This window comes from Hyperoodon ampullatus (genome assembly GCF_949752795.1).
Source record: "Hyperoodon ampullatus genome assembly, chromosome: X".
Classification (NCBI taxonomy): Eukaryota; Metazoa; Chordata; class Mammalia; order Artiodactyla; family Ziphiidae; genus Hyperoodon; species Hyperoodon ampullatus.
In genome coordinates, this window is record NC_136913.1 from 132,885,599 (window position 1) to 132,906,726 (window position 21,128).

At 40.0% G+C, this 21,128-nt stretch overlaps 1 protein-coding gene across 1 annotated transcript; it reads left to right on the forward strand.

The window, feature by feature from the left end:
* Positions 1–541: 541 nt before the first annotated feature.
* Positions 542–20,764, forward strand: VBP1 (VHL binding protein 1). Its single transcript, XM_079728294.1, has 6 exons — positions 542–646; positions 4,080–4,204; positions 14,379–14,445; positions 15,462–15,560; positions 17,847–17,985; positions 19,982–20,764. The coding sequence occupies exons 1-6, from the start codon at positions 554–556 to the stop codon at positions 20,050–20,052; spliced, it is 594 nt and encodes a 197-aa protein (XP_079584420.1). The 5' UTR covers positions 542–553; the 3' UTR covers positions 20,053–20,764.
* The last annotated feature ends 364 nt before the right edge of the window (positions 20,765–21,128 follow it).

Sequence of the window (21,128 nt, forward strand, 5' to 3'; positions counted from 1 at the left end):
TTATTAGGATGAAGCCACTGGGTCCACCCGGAAGCAGGCACAAGACAAGTCCCCTTCAAGGGCCCGGAAGCTCGTGAATATGGTGGGCCCAGAAAGACACCGAGGCCCAGGCCCTGTGGTGGCGTCTAGATCCCGGATTTGCTTGAATCCGAGAAGGGATCGGGTCGCTTCGAAGGCTATTCTGGAGAGTGCCGCGTGTTCTGGGGAGGTAGTGGGGTCCGTTCCGGCTTGGTTCCCGATTGTCAGGGTCCTCCAGCCAGCCCACCCACAAAACCACCGGAATCCCTTTTCCCAGGACTAGGTATTGGCCCCTCCCTGCAGAGCCACCTTCGCCTCGGCAGTCCTTCCACGCTTGTCACTCACCTGCGCGCAACCAATTAGAACCCAAAGGTTGGGCGACTCGTCTGACGGGTAAGGGGCGGCTACTTCCTGTGAGCCAATGAATGTGCAGACTCACAAGCGAAGGGCGGGTCTGCCGTTGTGAGCGAGCCAATCACAGGCCCCCGGCTACAGGCAGCTCGACAGGCCGTTAGCGCGCGCTCGCTTCCCCAAGATGGCGACCGGTAAGGAGGGTTGTGGTTTGGGAGAAGTGGCCGGAGGGAACGGGCGGCGGCTCCACCTGGGGATTCCTGAGGCCGTTTTCGTGGTAAGAGACACGCTGGTGCTCGGTATCTTGACGCTACGCTGTGGGCTACCCCTTCCTTCTTGGCCCCCAGCCCGGCCTTGGTTGTTGGGGGAAGGAATTGAGCTAAAGGACGGCGGAGAGAGCGCTCCGTCCGCTCTCCCCCTCCGTGCCAGGACCGACTGAGCTGTGTCAGGACCCGCCGGGGGGCGCGCGGTCCGAGAAGGCCCCGGAAGATTGCGGGGGGCGGGGGGCGCGGGGCGAAGGACTCAATAGCCAGAGGGGGAGCGGGGCCGCTCTGAGGGACCGCCTCCCCCCCCGCCCCGCCCCAGCCCAGCCCCGACGCGGGATTTCGACCCTACTTCCCGGAAAAACGGAGGCGGTGAGAAGCTTGAGAGTCAGCCTAGATGCCGGGGAGACCGATGCATAGATGGTGACGGAGTACAGTGAGCAGGCAGAGGAGCTCAGGTGTGAACATAGGAAATGGCACCTAGTATGTTGAAGGGCTGCGGTGGCCAGTTGCCTCGGAAGAAGGCGGAGGGGAACGTCGGACCGGGGAGACCTTGAAGGCCTTGTGTGGCCCGCTGGGCCCCTGAGGCTTTAGCCAGTCGGCCACGGGCGGTCACCAGAAGGTGTCTAAGTGAAGCCCCTGTGTAACCACATTTGCTTTTAGCTAAATGGTCTTAACAACTTAGAGAATAAATCGTGTGCAGTTGAGAGAGGAAGCAGGGAATGCATTGTTGGAGGCTTCACAGAACAGGGAGACCAACCCAAGGCCAAACAGAGGGAAACAAGTAGTGCTTTAAATCCTGTCCCCCCCGTAAGGCTGTTCTCGAAATAGTATTTGAATATTATTTGAATAATGAGAGAAAACCTGAGTGGCCTTCCAGGCCAGTATCGCCCATCTTTCTCCACTCAGTTCTGCCTGAACTACTATAAAATCTTAATGGAAATGTCTCAGATTTCTCAATTTCTCAATATAGGTTTGTACCTATATTGCCTTGTCTCTACCTTTTTGTTCTTGGTATCTTCCAGCCTTCAAAAGACCCATTTCTTTTATTTATTCTTTTATTTACACCACTTTTATATACATTCTGTGCATATTTGCATTTGCTGATTCGGTTTTGTACTATTTTCTTCAGTTATTTTGTTTTTTCTCCCTGAGCCATGCCATTTATTTCTTTCCACTCATCTCCCAGGTAGCTGTCAACAAGAGAGAACATTTGTTGAATACCGGGCACTTTCCTAATGCTTTTACAAAACTCTAAGAGGCAGATACTGTTATTCTCATTTTGTACATGTTGAAACAGAGGCACAGAGCCCTTGAGTAACTTGCTCCAAGTCACACAGGGTGTAAGTGAGTTACCCAGGCTTTGAACTTGGGCAATCTGTGGGGCTGCAGAGCTCTACTTCTATGCCATGCTCTGCTACTGGGAGGGAGGTTAGGTCATTATCTTGATCCCTGTCATTTCTCCTGACGCTAGCACAGTACCTGACACACTGTATAAGCTCATAACTAAGTGTTGATTGAATTTCCATAGTGCCTTAAAATACCACACCCATGGTGCTCAGCAAGAGATGTCTTCAGAAATCTAATTCAGGAGGATAAACTTTATCAAAGGGCTTTATAAACTGTTATCTTAAAATGCATTTTCCCTAAAATGTCACAAGTTATTTTTTCTAGACCTTAAAATTTCTATCAATATGATATAATAAATAATCCAAATTTACATAAATATTTGTATGTTCCTAAACTAATTGGAATAACATGGTATTATAGAAAGAACAGTGGTTTCTAAATAGAACAAGGTTTGAATCATGCCTCTACTTCCCAGTTGCTGCTTAATCTTGAGCATATTACTTTACAATCTGAGCCTCCGTTTCTTTAACTGAAATAGGAGTAACAGTAGTTAGAGTTGCCCTGAGAAACAGAGACTGTGCTTTCAGTATTGCAAGTAGATGCTTAATATATATTAGTTTCTGTGTTGATAGTGTTTAAAAGTCACACGTTGCCTTTTCCCCATTCCCGCTGATGCAGTTATTTGTTTTCTTTCTCTGCTTTAATTGTCCCTTTCCCCCCTTGTCCATTTGTTGACCTCTCCATCTCTCAACATCTAGTTCAGATATGACCTCCCTGTAGTTTTGTTCACTTATACATATCTAATGTTGAACACTTATTAGCTGTTGTGTACTCTTCTAAGTATTTTACTCATTTAATCCGCTGTGAGGAAAAGGTACTTTTTTTCTTTTTACAGATGAGGAAATTGAGCCAAAGAGAAAGGTTAAATAACTTCCAAGGTCATCTAGTATGTGATGAAGCCAGCATTCAAACCAGGCAGCCCCTGTCTCTTAACCACAAACCTATGCTGCTGTAGTTAATTCTCCTTGCTAGAGTCTAAGCTTCTAATAACATGTGCTAAAAACTTTGACATTTCTCTTCCTACAGTGAGCCTTCTAGGAAGATGCTATCTCCATTTTATCTCCAGAATGCATTTATCTGCATTTTAACTGCATGCATTTCATCTCCATGCAGAACTCAGCCATTGCCTCAGCCTCATCTTTTCAATTTCTTTTACAGTCTCTAGCTTGATGGCTTCATAGTTCACTCCCTTGCTGTGTTTCTCTTCTTTTTTCTTCTTGCCTTGTTTCTGCTAAAATACTCCCTTATAGCTAGTAAGCATGGATAAGAATAATGATGTAGAGATCCCAGAAACTGTGAGATAATTGAATTTAACTTAGCTTCAATGAAGGACTAAAGTTCTTTAAACTACTAGAAGGCTGTTACAGAATCTCCTTAAAGTTTCCATATAGTTTCACTTAGTTCCTGATCCTTACCTAATTAACTAGCTTTTCTTCAAGGACCAGCATGTGCAGTATACATTAAAAAAATGCAGTTCAGTTTTATTGCTTTTCTTTTGCTTATTTATTCCTGTTACAAAAGATTGTTCAGTTTGCCTTTTAGGGTTACTTTATTTCAACCACTTGATACTCAAGGAAGCAGCTGTGACTTGTCTTGGGAACCTAATGATGATATTTAGCGTGATATCTGTGGCAGAACTTGTTGAGTTAAAAATTTCAGTAATAAAATCTATAATTTTGGCACACAGCCTGTTGAATCGTTTTGTGGCTAGGGCACATGACTAGGCAATGTGTTTGACTTGGTAATTTTCATATTTATTGCTAGTGCTGCATGGCGGATGTATAAAGCAGACATGGTCATCTTTCTTTCCCTATATATAAATAAAAAGGAAGGTGGAAGAATAATAAATTAGCTACATAATGTATGTGCACTGTCTGAAATGGTCTCTAACTTTTTATAAATACTTTTTTAGTTAAAAACAAGCCTTTGGAGAAAAAGAAACACAAGCTCTTTTAATGTTTAAAAATAAAGCTAAAGCAGTCAAAAATCAGAGGTATGAATTCTAAAATTTGTAATGTATTCTTTTTGATATTAAAGGAAGATGTAGATTCCTTCATGAAACAGCCTGGGAATGAGACTGCAGATACAGTACTGAAGAAGCTGGATGAACAGTACCAGAAGTATAAGTTTATGGAGCTCAACCTTGCTCAAAAGAAAAGGAGGTAAGTGCAAAATTTCTAAGTTTTTAAAATTAATATTGTATAGCTTAAACTTTTAAAAGGTCGAGGCATAATTTGCATACAGATAAAATGTCTATGCGTTGAATGTTCAGTTTGATGAGTTTTGATAAATGTATCCACTTCTGTAACCATTGCCCAGATCAATATATGGAGCATTTCTGTTACCTCAGGAAGTTTCCTCCTGCCCCTTTCCGCCCAACCCTGCACACTCCCAGAGACAACCACTGTTCTGATTATTTTCACCATAAATTAGTTTTGTCTGTTCTTGAACTTCATATAAATGGAAGCATATAGTAACTACTGTTTTACGTCAGGCTTATTACACTTAGTATAATGCTTTTTGAGAGTCATCCATGGTGTTGTGTGTATCAGTAAATTAGTTTCTTTTTAGTGCTGAGTCATTTTCCATTGTATGTGGATGTACCACATTTTTTGTCTATTTTATGTATTTGCTTGTCGATGGACATTTGGTTTGTTTCCCCATTTGGGTTTAAGTCTTTGGGTGGACATATGTTTTCATTTCTCCTGGGTAATTATCCAAGGGGTAGAATTGCTGACTTGTATGGTAAGTGTATGTTTAATTTTATGAGAAACTGCCAAAAGTCCTCCTAGGTGGCTTTAGCATATTACACTGCCACCAGCAATGTATTGGGAGTTCCAGTTGTTCTTCATTCTCACCAGCACTTTGGTATTGTCAGTCTAAAGATGCTTTTGAAAACATAATAGAATGAATATTGAAGTCCTTATGCCAAAGCTTCTAGGATTGTAACATCTTAAATGTCTAGTTCATTCTTTTCATTTTGCCGATGAGATGAGAAACCCACAGAAGTTGTGACTTTGCCAAGACTTCATAAGTGATAGGGCAGAAGTATTCTTGCCCTCGATCCTTTATTCCCCTGTATGTTCATAGTAGCTTATGAAATCAATTCACAGTAATAAATATCTACAGATACCTGCTATACACATGTGACAGCATTCTTCTGTCAGTTGAATGTTTATGGAATTCCTAATAGGTGCCAGATACTGTTTTGGGTGAAATAAGGTCCAGTATAGATGCTTTCAACAGGGTTATGGTCTAGGGGCATGATAGATATTTAAATAAGTACACAGAGTATAGCAGTCAAGGTGTTATGGTGCACAGTAATGAGTTAGCATAGGGGAATGGGAGAACTGAACGGGGACAGAGGGATTCAGGGGAAACTTCCAAGAGAAGCAGATGGCTATGTAGAATTTTGAAGCCTGGTTATGAGTTTGGAAGCAGGCTCCAGTGAAGAAGGGTAGTCTGGGCGTGAGGGTACCACTTACGCAAAAATACAAAAGTTTGTTTTTAGATGAGAATTCCCTGGTGGTCCAGTGTTTAGGACTCCGTGCTTTCACTGCCGAGGGTGCAGGTTCATTCCCTGGTCAGGGAACTAAGATCCCACAAGCCACGTGGCGCGACCAAAAAAAAAAGAAAAAAAACAAACCAAGAGTTTGTTTTTAGATATATTTTCTCATTTGATTTTGGTGACAACTGAGGAAATCTGAATAGGGCTAGGTGTTAGAGGATATGAAAAGTCATCAACATGGACAGATGAGGGGTGTTAATAGGAGAAAGGATAGAAAACACTATGAACATTATCTTTTCTTATTTGGGGAAAAAATGTGTGTGTGCACAGAAATACCTGGAAGAATTGACACTAATGTTATATTAACAGTGGTAATCTTTGGGTGGTGGGAAATGGCATTTTTCTTATTTTGCTTACCTGTATTCTTAATTTTCTGCAATGTACATTTACTGCTTTTATAATAAAGGTTGATTTTTATTTGAAAAAGAAGCATAAAGCCATTGGCTTTGAGGTCATTTGCACGGAGGTTACAGATAGAGAAGAAAATGGACCTCAGGACCAAGCCTTGGGGAATCAGAGGGAATCCATGTGTCAAAGTTACCTTGGTAACTCTGGTACTGTGGAGGCATGTGGGATGGCTCCCAGGTCTGAGCAACTGGAAGGGAGAGTTACCAACATCTGAGAAGACTGTGGGTAGAGCAGGTTTGGGGGAAGATCAGGAGGAGTTCAATTCTGGACACATTTGAGATGCCTTTTGGACATCCAGGTGGAGGTGTTAGGTAGACAGTTAAATATATGAATGTGAATTTTGGGAGCGATCTGGGCTGGAGATAAAAATTTAGGAGTCATTTAAAGCCAGGGGACTGAATGAGGTCCATCACCAAGAGAGTGCATGCAAATGAAGAGAAGATCAAAGATCTGGACATTGCAACAGTAAGAAGTTAGGGAGAAGAGGGAACACCAGCAAAAAAGACTGAAAAGAAGCTTTAAGTGAGGTCAGGAAAACTGGGAGATCATGGGGTTCTGGAAGCCTAGCTAAGGAAGTGTATCATGGAGGAGGGAATGATCACCTGTGTCAAATGCTGCAGATAGCTCACCCAAGTGGGATAAGGACTGAGAATGGACTTGGACTTAGCAGAGTGGAAGTCATTGGTGTTCTGGATGGGAACAGTGTTGGCCCAGTGGTTCAAAGGAGAATGATGGAGACAGCAAATGTGGAAAACTTTTTTGAAGAGTTTTATTCATTTAATAATGGGTTGGTTGTCTTTTTTTATTTGTAGGAATTCTTTATATATTGGATACTAGTCCTTTTAGGTTATATGTGAGAAATTTTTCTTGCTTTTGTAATTTGTCTTTTTTTCCCCCTTATGATTTATTTTGATGAGTAGTTCTTAATGTAAATGTTTTAAGTCAGAAGTTCTCTTAATAGTTAGTGCTTTTTGTGTATTGTTTAAGAAATCCTATTTTGTATTCCATGTTCAAAAAGACATACTCCTAAGTGTTCTTCTAAAAGTCTTAAATTTTTTCATTTTCATATCTAACTTCTTAATCCATCGGAAGTTTATTTTTATGTGTGGTATATGGTAGGCTTCCAATTTCTTTTTTTAAATGGAAGCACTGTGGATATACTGTTTGAGTCATCACCCTTTATTTTTAATGTAGTTTGATTTAAGAATTTTTCCTTAATGGTTAGTGCTTTTTGTGACCTATTTAAGAAATATCCCAAGTTCATGAAGATATTCTTTTAATGTTTTATTCTCAAAGCTTTATTGTTTTATCTTTCACATTTAGATTCATAATCTATGGGTTATTCAGAAGTATGTTGCTAAATTTCAAAGCAATTGTGGGATTTTCAAGCATGTTTCTTTGCCCTTTCTGTTTATTATAAGTTGATAGTTGTATATGCAGTCTTGTTCATAGTCAGGTTTTTCTTTTTGTTTTTTTTCTTTTCTTTTCTTTTCTTTTTGGCAACACTGCTTCATAGGTTTGTGTATTGTTTCTCCATTAAGAGGCAGATAGTATCTAGTTGTTTCTTAGAATGATACTGAATTCCTAGATCCATTAATTATGAGTTGCAAAATGATGATGTTCTAATTCAGTTATTTATTTTTATTTATTAATAAGCTGGCATATTTCTATAAAGAGAAATGTCCCTTCATGTATTCTTTGGTAAAAAGTGGCTGCAGGAAATCAGCTCACCTGTCACTTTGTTCTCTTGCAGGAATAGCCCTGTAGCTCCTATCACCTCAACAGCTCTCTGCTACATGAACAGTTAGAGGGGCAAGTGCTAGTCTGCTGCCAGCTTAACCTGAAACAATTTCTATCCTTTTTTTTAAAGCTTTTTAGTCTATTCTATTAGGTGCATGCAATTTGAGAATTACGAAGTCTTCTTGGTGAATTTAACCCTATGTAAAATAATGCTTATTGTTTTAGTCAGTTTTGTTGGACACTTAGAGCTACTCCGGCTTTCTTTTGGCTAACATTTAAAAAAAATTTCTATTAGAGTCCAGTTGATTTACAATGTGTTAGTTTCAGGTGTACAGTAAAGTGAGTCAGTTATACACATACATATATCCATTCTTGTTTAGATTCTTTTCCCATATAGGTCATTACAGAGTATTGAGTAGAGTTCCCTGTGCTATACAGTAGGTTCTTATTAGTTATTTATTTTATGTATAGTAGTGTGTATGTCAATCCCAAGCTCCCAATTTATCCCTCCCCTTCCCCCTCTGGTAACCATAAGTTTGTTTTCTACATCTGTGACTCTATTTCTGTTTGCTAAATAAGTTCATTTGTACCATTTTTTTTAGATTCCACATACAAGCAATATCATATGATATTTGTCTTTCTTTTTTTTTTTTTTTTTTTTGCGGTACGCGGGCCTCTCACTACTGTGGCCTCTCCCATTGCGGAGCACAGACTCCAGACGCGCAGGCCCAGCAGCCATGGCTCACGGGCCCAGCCGCTCCACAGCATGTGGGATCCTCCCGGACCGGGGCACGAACCCGCGTCCCCTGCATCGGCAGGTGGACTCCCACCCACTGCACCACCAAGGAAGCCCGATATTTGTCTTTCTGTCTGAGTTGCTTCGCTCAGTATGACAATCTCTGGGTCCATCCATGTTGCTGCAAATGGCATTATTTCGTTCTTTTTTATGGCTGAGTAATATTCCATTGTATACACGTAACACATCTTCTTTATCGATTCATCTGTCGATGGACATTTAGGTTGCTTCCATGTCTTGGCTATTGTAAATAGTGCTACAGTGAACAGTGGGGTGCATGTATCTTTTTGAATTACAGTTTTTTCCAGATACATACCCAGGAGTGGTGGCTAACGTTTTCCTTGTGTATTTTTTCCAATCCCTTTTCTTTCAACTTATTTCTTATTTATATTTAAGGGTATTCCATGTAAACAACATATGGTTATTATTTTAAATCTTTTTAGATAAACTAATTTTTCTTTTTGGATACTTTCAAGATTGTCATCTCTTTTGTTTTATCTGACTATAATTTGTCTTTGTGATGATTTTTTTTGTGTGTGTGGTACGCGGGCCTCTCACTGTTGTGGCCTCTCCTGTTGTGGAGCACAGGCTCCGGACACGCAGGCTCAGCGGCCATGGCTCATGGGCCTAGCTGCTCTGCGGCATGTGGGATCTTCCCGGACCTGGGCACGAACCCGCGTCCCCTGCATCAGCAGGCGGACTCTCAACCACTGCACCACCAGGGAAGCCCTGTGAGGATATCTTTCTTAAATTCTTTCTTAACTAACTATATGTCAGCTTCCTGTAACCATGGATACCTGTGTGGATTGCTTTTATCTATAGAGGATTTTGCTTTTGCAGGAGCTGTGGGTCTTCATCAGCCTTGGACTGCTTGAGCCCTGTTCCAAGTTCTTGCACTTAATATGTGAGCTCCCCCATTGAGCTGAGCGTCAGGGGCCCAGGCTCAGGTCTATAGTTGGTATTGTCACCTGCCTTGAGATGCCTGCTTTTCTCTAGTCCTCACTGCTCAACTCAAAGCCTTTTCCATTTTTATTCCCTTTTATTTTTTCTGAAAGTTCCCTCACCTCTGTGATACCAGCTGTGCAACAAAAACTGTTTCTGTGCTTGACTGAGTTGTTTTGCAGCAGACGGCTGTGTAGTTTGGATACTAACCTTTTCTTTACAGGTGTTGTAAATCTTTTGTTGCAGCCTGTCATTTAACTTTTACCTTCAGCTGTTTAGGAAGCAGTAGCATAGCACAGGGAGATCGGCTTGGTGCTTGGCCATGACCTAGAGGGGTGGGATAGGGAGGGTGGGAGCAAGGCTCAAGAGGGAGGGGATATGGGGACATGTGTATGCATATGGCTGATTCACTTTGTTATACAGCAGAAACTGACACAGTATTGTGAAGCAATTATACTCCAATAAAGATCTATTTAAAAAATACATAAAGTAATTATTGATAGGTATATAAAAAGTTATTTAGTATTTCATTCTCTTGTGGTGAACTCTTTAACACATGAATTATATGTGCTTTATCTTTCTCTAACTGGAAATTTTGTGATTATCATTTTTTCTGTCATCTGTTAATTTTTTTCCTTCTCTCCTTCTGGGATTCCTGTTAATATGGATGTTGACTCTTCTAATTCTGCCTTCCCTGTCTCTTTATTATTTCCTGTCTTCTGCTATTTTGGTAATTTCTCTTTTGGCAATTAAATGGATGTTTGTGAGTTCCTTATTTCAACCATTACACTTTTTATACCTAGTATTTTTGGTTGGTTCTTCTTATAGCTACTTGTTTATTCTTCATATTACCAATATCCTGTCTTTTCTCTTTGAAGTATTTTTAAATACTCACTGTATAATCTTGTAGAATTTGATTTTGTTTCATCTGGTACAGGTTGTCGAATTTATTGTTTTTATTTTATTTTGTAGTTGAGTTTATCAGATTACCATTTTTTTCCCCATCAGCTGATATTCCCTCAGGGTTATCAGTTCCTTTGGCCATTAATGTGTATGGGAACAGGAGTAATTCAAGTCCCTCATGGTGGGCAGGGTTTACACTCTGCAGCACAGCCATTGGACAAATGCTGTTTCTCCCCTACCAGGTGCCTCGGCCTCTGGGCCTCTGGGATATTCTTTCCGTTCCTTTGTCTTTGGCTGTTTTCACTGGCATCTCCCCTGGGAGGGGGAGTGGGCAAGGGGAACTGCTGGGGGCCAGTACCTGTATTCTCAGCTCCTCAGCCTGACCTTCTCCCTGCCTTTGGCCAATTCTGTTTTTCTGCCCTGTAGCAGTGATGGGGTAGGTAATGTGATTCACCCACAGCAATTTAGAGGGAGGAAAAACACCTAAAAAGTTACCCTTTAGCCTTAAATTCCCCCTTTGAAGACTTGATCCACTTCCCTTCTAAGCTGCTGTCTTCCCTCTCACTTCCCTACCCACTCCCAGGACCTAGAGTTTTCCATTGTTCATAGAATAACAAAGATCTAGAACTGATCCCAGTGCCTGTTGATAGGAAGTGGATAAACAAGTTGTGTTATATTTTTGAATGGGTATTACACAGCAGTGAAAATGAATGAACAAATCTTAGGAACTTAATTGAGTTATAAAGCAAAACCCCAGAAAAATGCATACAACATGAGACCATTTGTATTAACCTAAGAAACTAGCAAATAATATATTGTTCAGGGATACACATAAATGGGATGAAACTATTTGAAAAAGTAAAAAAGGGACTGTAAACACACAGTTCAGGAGAGCTGCTATCTTTTGGGACAGAACAGGGTGGGGAGGGTGTATTGCTCAGACTTGCACAGTGGCCTGCGCTCTACAGCCCATGAGCCACAGCTACAGAGCCTGCGTGCCTAGAGCCCGTGCTCCGCAACAAGAGAAGCCACCACAATGAGAAGCCCGTGCACTGCAACGAAGAGTAGCCCCTGCTCGCCGCAACTAGAGAAAGCCCGTGCGCAGCAATGAAGACCCAACTCAGCCATAAATCAATCTGTCAGTCAATCATATACATGACCAAAAAACTTGATCTGAACATACTGTTATATGTGTATCAGATATTTTATAAATGATTGCATGTAGATCTTTCTAGCATTTACTTATATCAGCATATACAAAAATAAGCAAAATTGAGAGATCTGTGACATCCATATTGAATTGTAAAGAGTTCACAGAACATTAGCCTTCAAACTATGCTTTAAAAAAAAATCAGTGCTAAGGGTGTGTTTCTCAATTCTTCACTGGGCTGTACTACCAGATAGTGATACTATTTTTTAAGCAGCAGGCTTATCTGACATATTTGCTGGGTCAGTAGCACACGCTGTAATAAAGTTTGCCATGCTAACCTTCTTCACACATGATGTGACTTCCTTTATATAATTCAGGAAGTACATTTTCATTATCATATTTAAATTTTGTTTACATGCTGATCTCTAATAATATTTTGTTAAATGTATTCTGAAAGAACCACAGCTTTGTTTTTGTATCCTTAGTCTGTTTTCTTACAGATTACATTGTGATTTGACAGGACTCCCAGAACTGTTTTGCACATTTTTCCATGCAAAACACTTTAAAGCCTTGGGCAGCTTTAATCCAAAAAAAGAGCTAAAAGTGTTTCATTCTTTCTTCTCTAAGTTTGACTTTGAGTGTTTTCAGCATATTTTTATCTCTTATTTTCTTATCAGTGAGATTGATTTCATTTGGGAATTAGTTGCTAGTAGTTTTTAAAAATTATTTTTAATACGCTTTATTTTTTAGGCCAGTTTTAGTTTCATAGCAAACTTGAGCAGAAGATACAGAGATTTCCTGTATAGCCCCTGCCCCCCAACACACACATAGCCTCCCCATTATCAACACCCTTCACCGGAGTGGAACATTTGTTACAATTGATGAGCCAAGACTGATATGTTATTATTAACTAAAGTCCATAGTTTACATTAGTGTTCACCCTTGTGTTGTACATTCTATGGGTTTGGACACATGCACGATGTCATGTATCCACCATTATAGCATCATACAGAGTAGTTTCACTGCCCTAAGAATGCTCTGTGCTCAGCATGTTCATCCCTCCCTCCCCCTCCTAACCCCCTGGCAACCACTGATCCTTTTACTGTCTCCATAGTTTTGTCTTTTCCAGAGTGTCTTATAGCTGGAGTCATACAGTCTGCAGCCTTTTCAGGTTGGCGTCCTTCACTTAGTCATATGCATTCAAGGTTCCTCCATGGCTTTTTGTGGCTTGATAGATCATTTCTTGTTAGCAGTGAATACTATTCCATTGTCTGGATGGACCACAGTTTATTTCTCCATTTGCCTACCAAGGTCATCTTGGTTGCTTCCAAGTTTTGGCAATTATGAATAAAGCTTCCATAAGCATTTGTGTGCAGTTTTTGTGTGGACTTAAGTTTTCAGCTCCTTTGGGTAAATGCCAAGGAGCATGATTGCTGTACCATATGGTAAGAGTATTTTTATTTTGTAAGAACCTGACATACTGTCTTCCAAAGTGGCTGTTGCTCCACATCCTCACCAACATCCAGACTTGTCAGTATTCTGGATTTTGGCCATTGTAATAGGTGTGTAGTGGTATCTTGTTGTTTTAATTTGCAGTCCTCTGATGACATATGATGTGGAGCATCTTTTCATATGCTTATTTACCATGTGTATATCTTTGGTAGGGTATCTGTTAAAGGCTTTGGTCCATTTTTTTAATCCAATTGTTCATTTTCTTATTGTTGAGTTTTGAGAATTCCTTGGGTATTTTGGATACCAGTCCTTTATCAAATGTGTCTTTTGCAAATACTTTCCCACAGTCTGTGGCTTGTCTTTTTCTCTTGACAGGGTCTTGTGCAGAGTGGAAGTTGTTAATTTTAATAAAGTCCAGATGTCAATTATTTCTTTCATGGATTGTGCCTTTGGTGTTTTATCTAAAAAATCATCACCATACCCAAGGTCATTTAGGTTTTCTTCTGTGTTATCTTCTAGGAGCTTTATAGTTTTGCATTGTACCTTTAGGTATGTGATTCATGTGAACTTAAGTTTTGTGAAATGTGTAGCGTCTGTGTCTAGATTCATTATTTTATGTGTGGATGTCCAGTTGTTCCAGGCTAGTTGTTTTTCTAGTAGCTATAATATAACTTACCTGTTGAGTCTGATCAGTCTCATCATGTCCATCATTTTCTTAAATTTTTTCTTGTGTTCAAACAGTGATCCACTTATAATTTGAAGAACAGTTGTTACCTAACTTGAAAAGAAAGTATTTTTCAACATAAAAGTTAAAGAAAAATTACCCAAAGCTTAAAAGAATCGCATAGTTGTACTATATTTTACTGTGGTGTGTTAGGCATTCAAGTGCTTTTACAGTGTGGGAAGCGCAGGCCCTGAGAAGCTGTCCCTGCACTTGCTGGCGCTGAGCTGCCTATGACTGAGGGAGTTGGTGGTTTTCAATTTAGAATATAATCTTTGAATGCATGTTATTTTAAAAATGAGTATTTAAAGTGCAATTCTAATTAAATGTAGAACCTCTGAATCACCTCTGTGGAATATGATTTTCTCTAGAAATGTTAACTAATAATGGGGGGGTTTGACGTATAGAATAGGACTCTGTGCACAGTAGTCATTCCGTAAATATTTGCTATTATATCTAAATATTTTAATAAATATTTATGTCTGAAATATCTTAAATATTTTAATAAACAAAATTTATTAACTGTCTTACAGATAAAATATCTTAAATATTTCATATTTATAAATTGTCCTCAAAACATATCAGTAGAAAATGCAAAGCTAGTAAGACTGTGTCCTGGTGCCAAATACTAAGTTAACCTGTTTTCTTATTCACAGGCTAAAAGGTCAGATTCCTGAAATTAAGCAGACTTTAGAAATTCTAAAGTACATGCAGAAGAAAAAAGTAAGTGCATTTCTCTTTGTAAACATGAGCAAACCAGGATACTTCAGCAGAGACGTGTTCCTTGACTCCTTGGTCACTGGTATTTGAACCAGTCCTGAGCACGTGTACTGACGTCACAGACAGTGAGACATGTGGCTTTCCACCAAAAGTCAGGTTTAATTCTAGGACCCACACTTCTTGGGGGTATTTTACTTATATGTAGTATTTGCAGAACTTAAATGCAATTTGAAATTATTTTAAGTACAAAAAGAAAATGTCATTTTGAGGTAGCAGCATCTAATAGTTTTTGTTGTTGTTATTGTTATTGTTCTCTCTAAGAATAAGGAGTGAGTCCAGTACTTATAGAGCTGGAAAGAATTTTAGAAATGACGTTTCAGGTTCTCATTTCACAGCTGAGGCAACATTTGCAAAGAGGTTACACTTGACCACTGTTACATAGCTAGTTACTGGCAGAACTGGATTTGAGAATCTTCCGAGTCCTCATCCAATATTTGTTACGTGAGCAGGCTGTAAAGATTAAATGTCATAAGTATATTGTATTTAAAATATTATGTGTATGTGTATGTATATATGATTTATTACTTGACTGGTAGAATAACTACATTTCTAGTATGTTTTTTATGTCATGAACCTAATAAGAGGCTTCAGAAAACTGGTTGTTGAGCATGAAGCACTGATGAAGTAATAATAGATAGTGCTTGTCTAGTGCTTACTCTGTGCCAGGCACTGGGTGTCTGTGTGGGGGGGAGGGGTGTGAGACTGGGGTGTGTGTGTGTGGGGGGTGTGAGTGTGTGGGAACTCTGCTTGCCACAGCCTTTAGAGCTATAGTAAGTAGCTGAGCCAGAACGCACAAGCCTCCCTGCCCATCCGTCTGGCTCCAGCATTCGTTTCTTTACCACTCTACTTAGTCTGTGTGATAGGACTGTTTTAAATGGCTTAGGTTCAGCTCTGTGATCTCTTCCTTATAACCTTGGTGTGAAAATGGACTGTTTGCAGTACTGTCATTTTTTTTGAAGGAGTCCACCAATTCACTGGAGACCAGGTTCTTGCTGGCAGATAACCTGTATTGCAAAGCTTCAGTTCCTCCTACCGATAAAGTGTGTCTGTGGTTGGGGGTAAGTAAATGTAATAGCCACAGCTTCCTTGGCTGACATTTGTAAAGCATTATTGTTGAAGCTGTGGAAGGAATGAAGGGGTAGCATTCAGGGCGATCGGGAGTGTGAGGAAGATTGCCGCAGAAACATGCTCGAGTCTCTCCCAATCAAAACAAAACGGACCAAACCCTGCTTCCCCTCCAACTAATGCTTTAATCTCTTAAATGTAAGAAAAGGTGCTGTTGAACCTTAGATAGATGTTTCTTCATCATCAGATTTTGTTAGTTCTAGAAAGATCTCTCTAAATTTGAGGGGCAAGGATTATTACAAAAACCTTGAGGTTAGAACCCATTTTTTAAAATCATATATTCCAATTGTGATGATTTCACAGACCTTCTCTGTGATTTTTTCCTATTTTACTCCTCTCAGTCTCATGATCGACCAGCCAAGCCATTCCTGACTGTCCAGCTAGCTATCCATAGGTCTTGTTACCTCAGGCAAGTTCCCATACAAAGCAGCCAGTCACGACTGCTCTCAGCTCTCCCAACTGGGAGGATTTCCGCTTGCTATCCTGTAGAGTCATCCCTGAGAGGCAGTCTCGTGCCATGAAAGATAGGCGGATTCGTACATGGAAACTCACTTCTCTGTCCCTTAGTTCCTTCTCCTGATTTCTGTTAACTGTAATCTTTTCAGAGTTTGTACATTTATTTCTACAAGCATAATTCCTGTACTTGTTTAGTTTTAGTTCTGTAAATGGAACAGCTATCCACCCAGTAGCCCAAATCCTAAGGGTTGTTGTCCTTTGTTTCTCTTTCCCTTGGCACACATTTAATCAGCAAGTGGGGATAAGATGATTTCATAAACTAGACTGGGACAACAGGGAGCTCTCGAGAGAGAGAATTACGGCTGGAGCCCACCTTACACGAGGGTGCATTCCAAGTGGATCACATTTGAAATGTGTGATGAAATACTGACACCATCAAAATTGTATGCCAAGTCACGGATAACTTATTTGGAGCCCTGAAATAAGGATTGGTTTTTCAGGCCTCAAAACTCAGAAACCATGAGCAAAGTCAAAAGACAATCAACAGGAAAAATATTTGTAACTCATATCACAGGCAAAGGACTAACAGGTTTGCAGGGCGACTCGCAGTTGTGTTTTGGGCACGTCAGTCTTGAGGTGACTATTAGACCGTCAAATAGAGAGGCTGATTAGGCAGTATTTGAGGGGTGAATCAACTAAGGAGATATACTTGGCACAGGGTACTTCCTGAATGAATGATTGATGTTTTTTGACATGAATGAAGTGTTTTTAAATGTATTTGATTTTCTCTTGTTAAAAGTAAGCAAAATGTAGAAATTTTCTGGAAAAGAAAAAGTAATAAGCGTCAGTCATTGAGAAATGAGATTGTGGGTGTGGGTTTAGAGAGGCATTTACTCTGCGCTGAATATTTTTAGTCCTATCTGAATTTTTATGCAGTTTTCTAATTATCATGGATTTGCATATTCAGTCAATAAGAATGTAGCACCTACTTTGTGCTAAGCACTTTCATGTTGTCTCATTTAATTCTTCCAACAATCCTTTGAGTAATTTTTAAATTCCATTTGCCAGATAAGGAAAGTGGTTCAGGAAATGCCCGGTGTTAAGTCAGGTGCTAGGAGTATGGTTCCCCCTGTGTCAGCATTTACCCTGGAGGTAGGAAGGGGGCAGTAAAAGCCAGCTGTTTCTCTCAATGGATCAAATGTAGATAATATGTATGTTTTTGAAAACTTTTGGTATCTTAAGCTCAGAAACAACTATTTCAGTTGATCTGAATGTAATACTATTTGGTGTCACAATAGAGCTAGTAGAAAGATAGGATTTGGTAACTAAAGAGACTGGTTCTTATGGTAATTCTTCCATTTATGTAGTATCCCCGAAAGCGTAGGTAACCTGACCTCTCGGAGCCTCTGTTTTCTTAACTGTAGAGAAGGTAACTTGCCTCACCAGGGTTGTTATTGATGAGTAAATGATAAAATGTATGTGAATATATTCTCTAACCCAGGGGTCAGTAAATATTCTGTTAAGGGCCAGAGAGTAAATCTTTTTGGTTTTGCAGACCACACGGTCTCTGTCACAAGTAGTACTTAGCTTTGCCACTGTAGCATGCAAATCTAAGTGAATAAAGAATGGCTGGGTTTCAATAAAACTTAGGACAAAAGACAGCCGGCCAGATTTGGCCCAAGGGCTGTAGTTTGCCACCCCCTGTTCTAATCTGTAAAGTACTGGGTAAATGTTCGGACGTTGTCATGCTTTTCTCTCTTCAGGCGAATGTAATGCTTGAATATGATATTGATGAAGCTCAGGCGTTGTTGGAAAAGAATTTATCGACTGCCACAAAGAATCTTGATTCTCTTGAGGAAGACCTGGACTTTCTTCGAGATCAATTTACTACCACAGAAGTCAGTATCCTTACCTAAAAAAAGGCAAGGGGGGAAAGGAGAAAGATGCTTTCAACGTTCTTACATGCATTGCTTTAATGAAAAGAATGCCCTTGTTCTTAGACTGATGTTAAGTTGCAGATTTTATGAGAGTAGTAAATGACATACTTGGAACTAATATTTAATAACTTTATAGATAGACTATTCTGAATTTGAAGTGTGAAAGTGTGGAAACAGCAAAGTCGATTTAGCAAATGAGTATTTTTCTTTCAAATATTTTCCCAAGACATCTTCATAGCTAGTCAAGTAGTGTATTTATTAAGGGTCTCCTGTGTTCCTGCAACTGTGCTAAGCTGTATGGGGCACGGGCTGGTGAGAGGATCAGTGCAAAACAAGAAGAGTGGCGAAGTCTTGCTCTGTTACAGCTGCACATGTGAACCTGCTGAATGATCGTCTCACAGCAAAATATAAGTAAGTTCACTTCATGTACTCAACACCAAGGCAGTTTAAAGTTAGGGAAAGATAGGTGTGGGCTGGAATTAGTTCAGAGCAGGCTTTGAGAAGATAGGACTGAGACTGTATTTAAGGCAGAGAGAACAGGCAGCGGCAGGTATTCTGCTCGAGGGGGAGGGCTCGCATGTTGACCCAGCTGCTCAGCCCCGCGCAGTCACCCGGCACAGAAACGTGGGAGTTGACCTTCGCTCCTCTCTCTTTCATCACCAGAAGCCGACTAATCACCAGATTCTTGTCAGCTTTCCCTTGTAAATCTCTCTGTCCATTGCTGTTACTCTCATTTTGGCCTTCTAGAAGCTAGACTCAGTAGTTTTCTAGTTGGGTTTCCTCACATCTGTCCTTTACACTGTCTCCACCATGAATTCACTGAGTCACACTTCTTTTTATTCCTCTGGTTATAATGCTTCAGTGTTCTTTGTTACATGTAAGGATGCACATGGGCACCCTGTGAGGTGCTTCCTGCCAGTCTTACCTCCTGCCACTGACTGCTTCCTGCCTTGGCCCTCTCCCAGTGCACCCAAGTTCCAAATAACCCTGATCGGTTTTTCTCAGCCCCCAAATGTGCTGTGTCCTTTGTCCACACTTGGTTCCTCCTATCTAGACTCATTTCCCCCTGTTTACCTGGGTTCCTCTGTTTTATCTTTCATATGTCGGCTCAAGCAGCAGAACATTTCTGGACATTTTCCAGTCCTCTCAGGGTGTTTTGTTGTTCCTCTGTGCTCCCGGTGCACTTTGCACGTAGTGCTTTATTTATTTTTCATGCCAGACTGGGAGCTCTTCAAGTGTAGGAGCTCCACTTTCTCTCTCTCCTCCACAGCACGTAGCACATGACAGGTGTTGAGTGGTTGGTGAGGGAAGGCAGGCCTGTTTGAGGCCTAGAGCAGCAGTTGGCACGTGACTGGTAATGTGGAGACTTCATTCAGACAAAAAAAAGCCCAAAACTATAACATTCCCAGAAGATAACATTGGAGAAAACCTAGATGACCTTTAGTACAATGGTGGCGTTTTGGATATACCACCAAAGGCATGATCCATGAAACAAGTAATCGATATGTGAAGGCCTATGCAGGGTGGTGTTTGTGGAAAGGAAAAGATATAGATGCTTAATAAATTGGGTGAGTGTCCTGTTAGCCAAACAGAGGGTAAGAGATAAAGTGATTGATAATTGTAATAATTTATAAACATTACATGTCAGTGTATGTTTTGAACTACCTTTGAAATATCATGGATGAGGGGCTCTCTATAAAACTGTTGACAGTGTCAAGCACATATTTGTTAAATATAATACCATAGTTGACTAGATATGCTAGACAATTATTGATTTGAGGTCTTGACTTGATTTTGGCGTAGTTTTGTTCCCTTTTTCGGCAGATGATACTACACCTTGCTGTAGTCACTAGTATTTTTTGTGTGTGATTTCTGTCTTTGATTCAGTGTGTGAATGAATACTTAGTCATTGAATGTTATCTTTAGAATTGCATTTGCATTTTCTTTGACAATTCTTGCAGATATGGCCAGGGTTTATAACTGGGATGTAAAAAGAAGAAACAAAGATGATCCTACCAAGAACAAAGCATAATGCTGGCAATTAAAAATGTGGTTCAATTTTCCAAACATGTTATTTTAAATACTCCAAAGTTTATCCTTAAAAGTTGACATAACTTTAAATAATTTTTAACAGCAAGAATGATGATTAAAACTTAATAAAAAGGTACAGCCACTATGGAGAACAGTATGGAGCTTCCTTAAAAAACTAAAAATAGAACTACCATATGACCCAGCAATCCCACTACTAGGCATATACCCTGAGAAAACCATAATTCAAAAAGAGACATGTACCAAATGTTCATTGCAGCTCTATTCACAATAGCCCGGAGCTGGAAACAACCTAAGTGTCCATCATCGGATGAATGGATAAAGAAGATGTGGCACATATATACAATGGAATATTACTCAGCCATAAAAAGAAACGAAACTGAGCTATTTGTAATGAGGTGGATAGACCTAGAGTCTGTCATACAGAGTGAAGTAAGTCAGAAAGAGAAAGACAAATACCGTATGCTAACACATATATATGGAATTTAAGAAAAAAAAATGTCATGAAGAACCTAAGGGTAAAACAGGAATAAAGACACAGACCTACTTGAGAATGGACTTGAGGATATGGGGAAGGGGAAGGGTAAGCTGTGACAAAGCGAGAGAGAGGCATGGACATATATACAGTACCAAACGTAAAGTAGATATAGTGGGAAGCAGCCGCATAGCACAGGGAGATCAGCTCAGTGCTTGGTGACCGCCTGGAGGGGTGGGATAAGGAGGGTGGGAGGGAGGGAGACGCAAGAGGGAAGGGATGTGGGAACAGATGTATATGTATGACTGATTCACTTTGTTATAAAGCAGAAACTAATAAAAAAAAAACTTTAAAAAAAGATAAACACCACTTTATGTATTTATAAAAGCAAAATTAGTTTCAAATATTTTATGAAATTTGCAGTATTTTTATTTTTTGCATCTCCAACAAAGTAAATGCTGCTTTCCTCATTTTGTTTGTTTGTTTGTTTGTTATAAGAAAAGTCTTAGATGAAATGGCTGAAAACTGTGAGATATGCTATAGCTATAAGCTGATTTTTTGGACAGTTTAGCACACTTTACTTT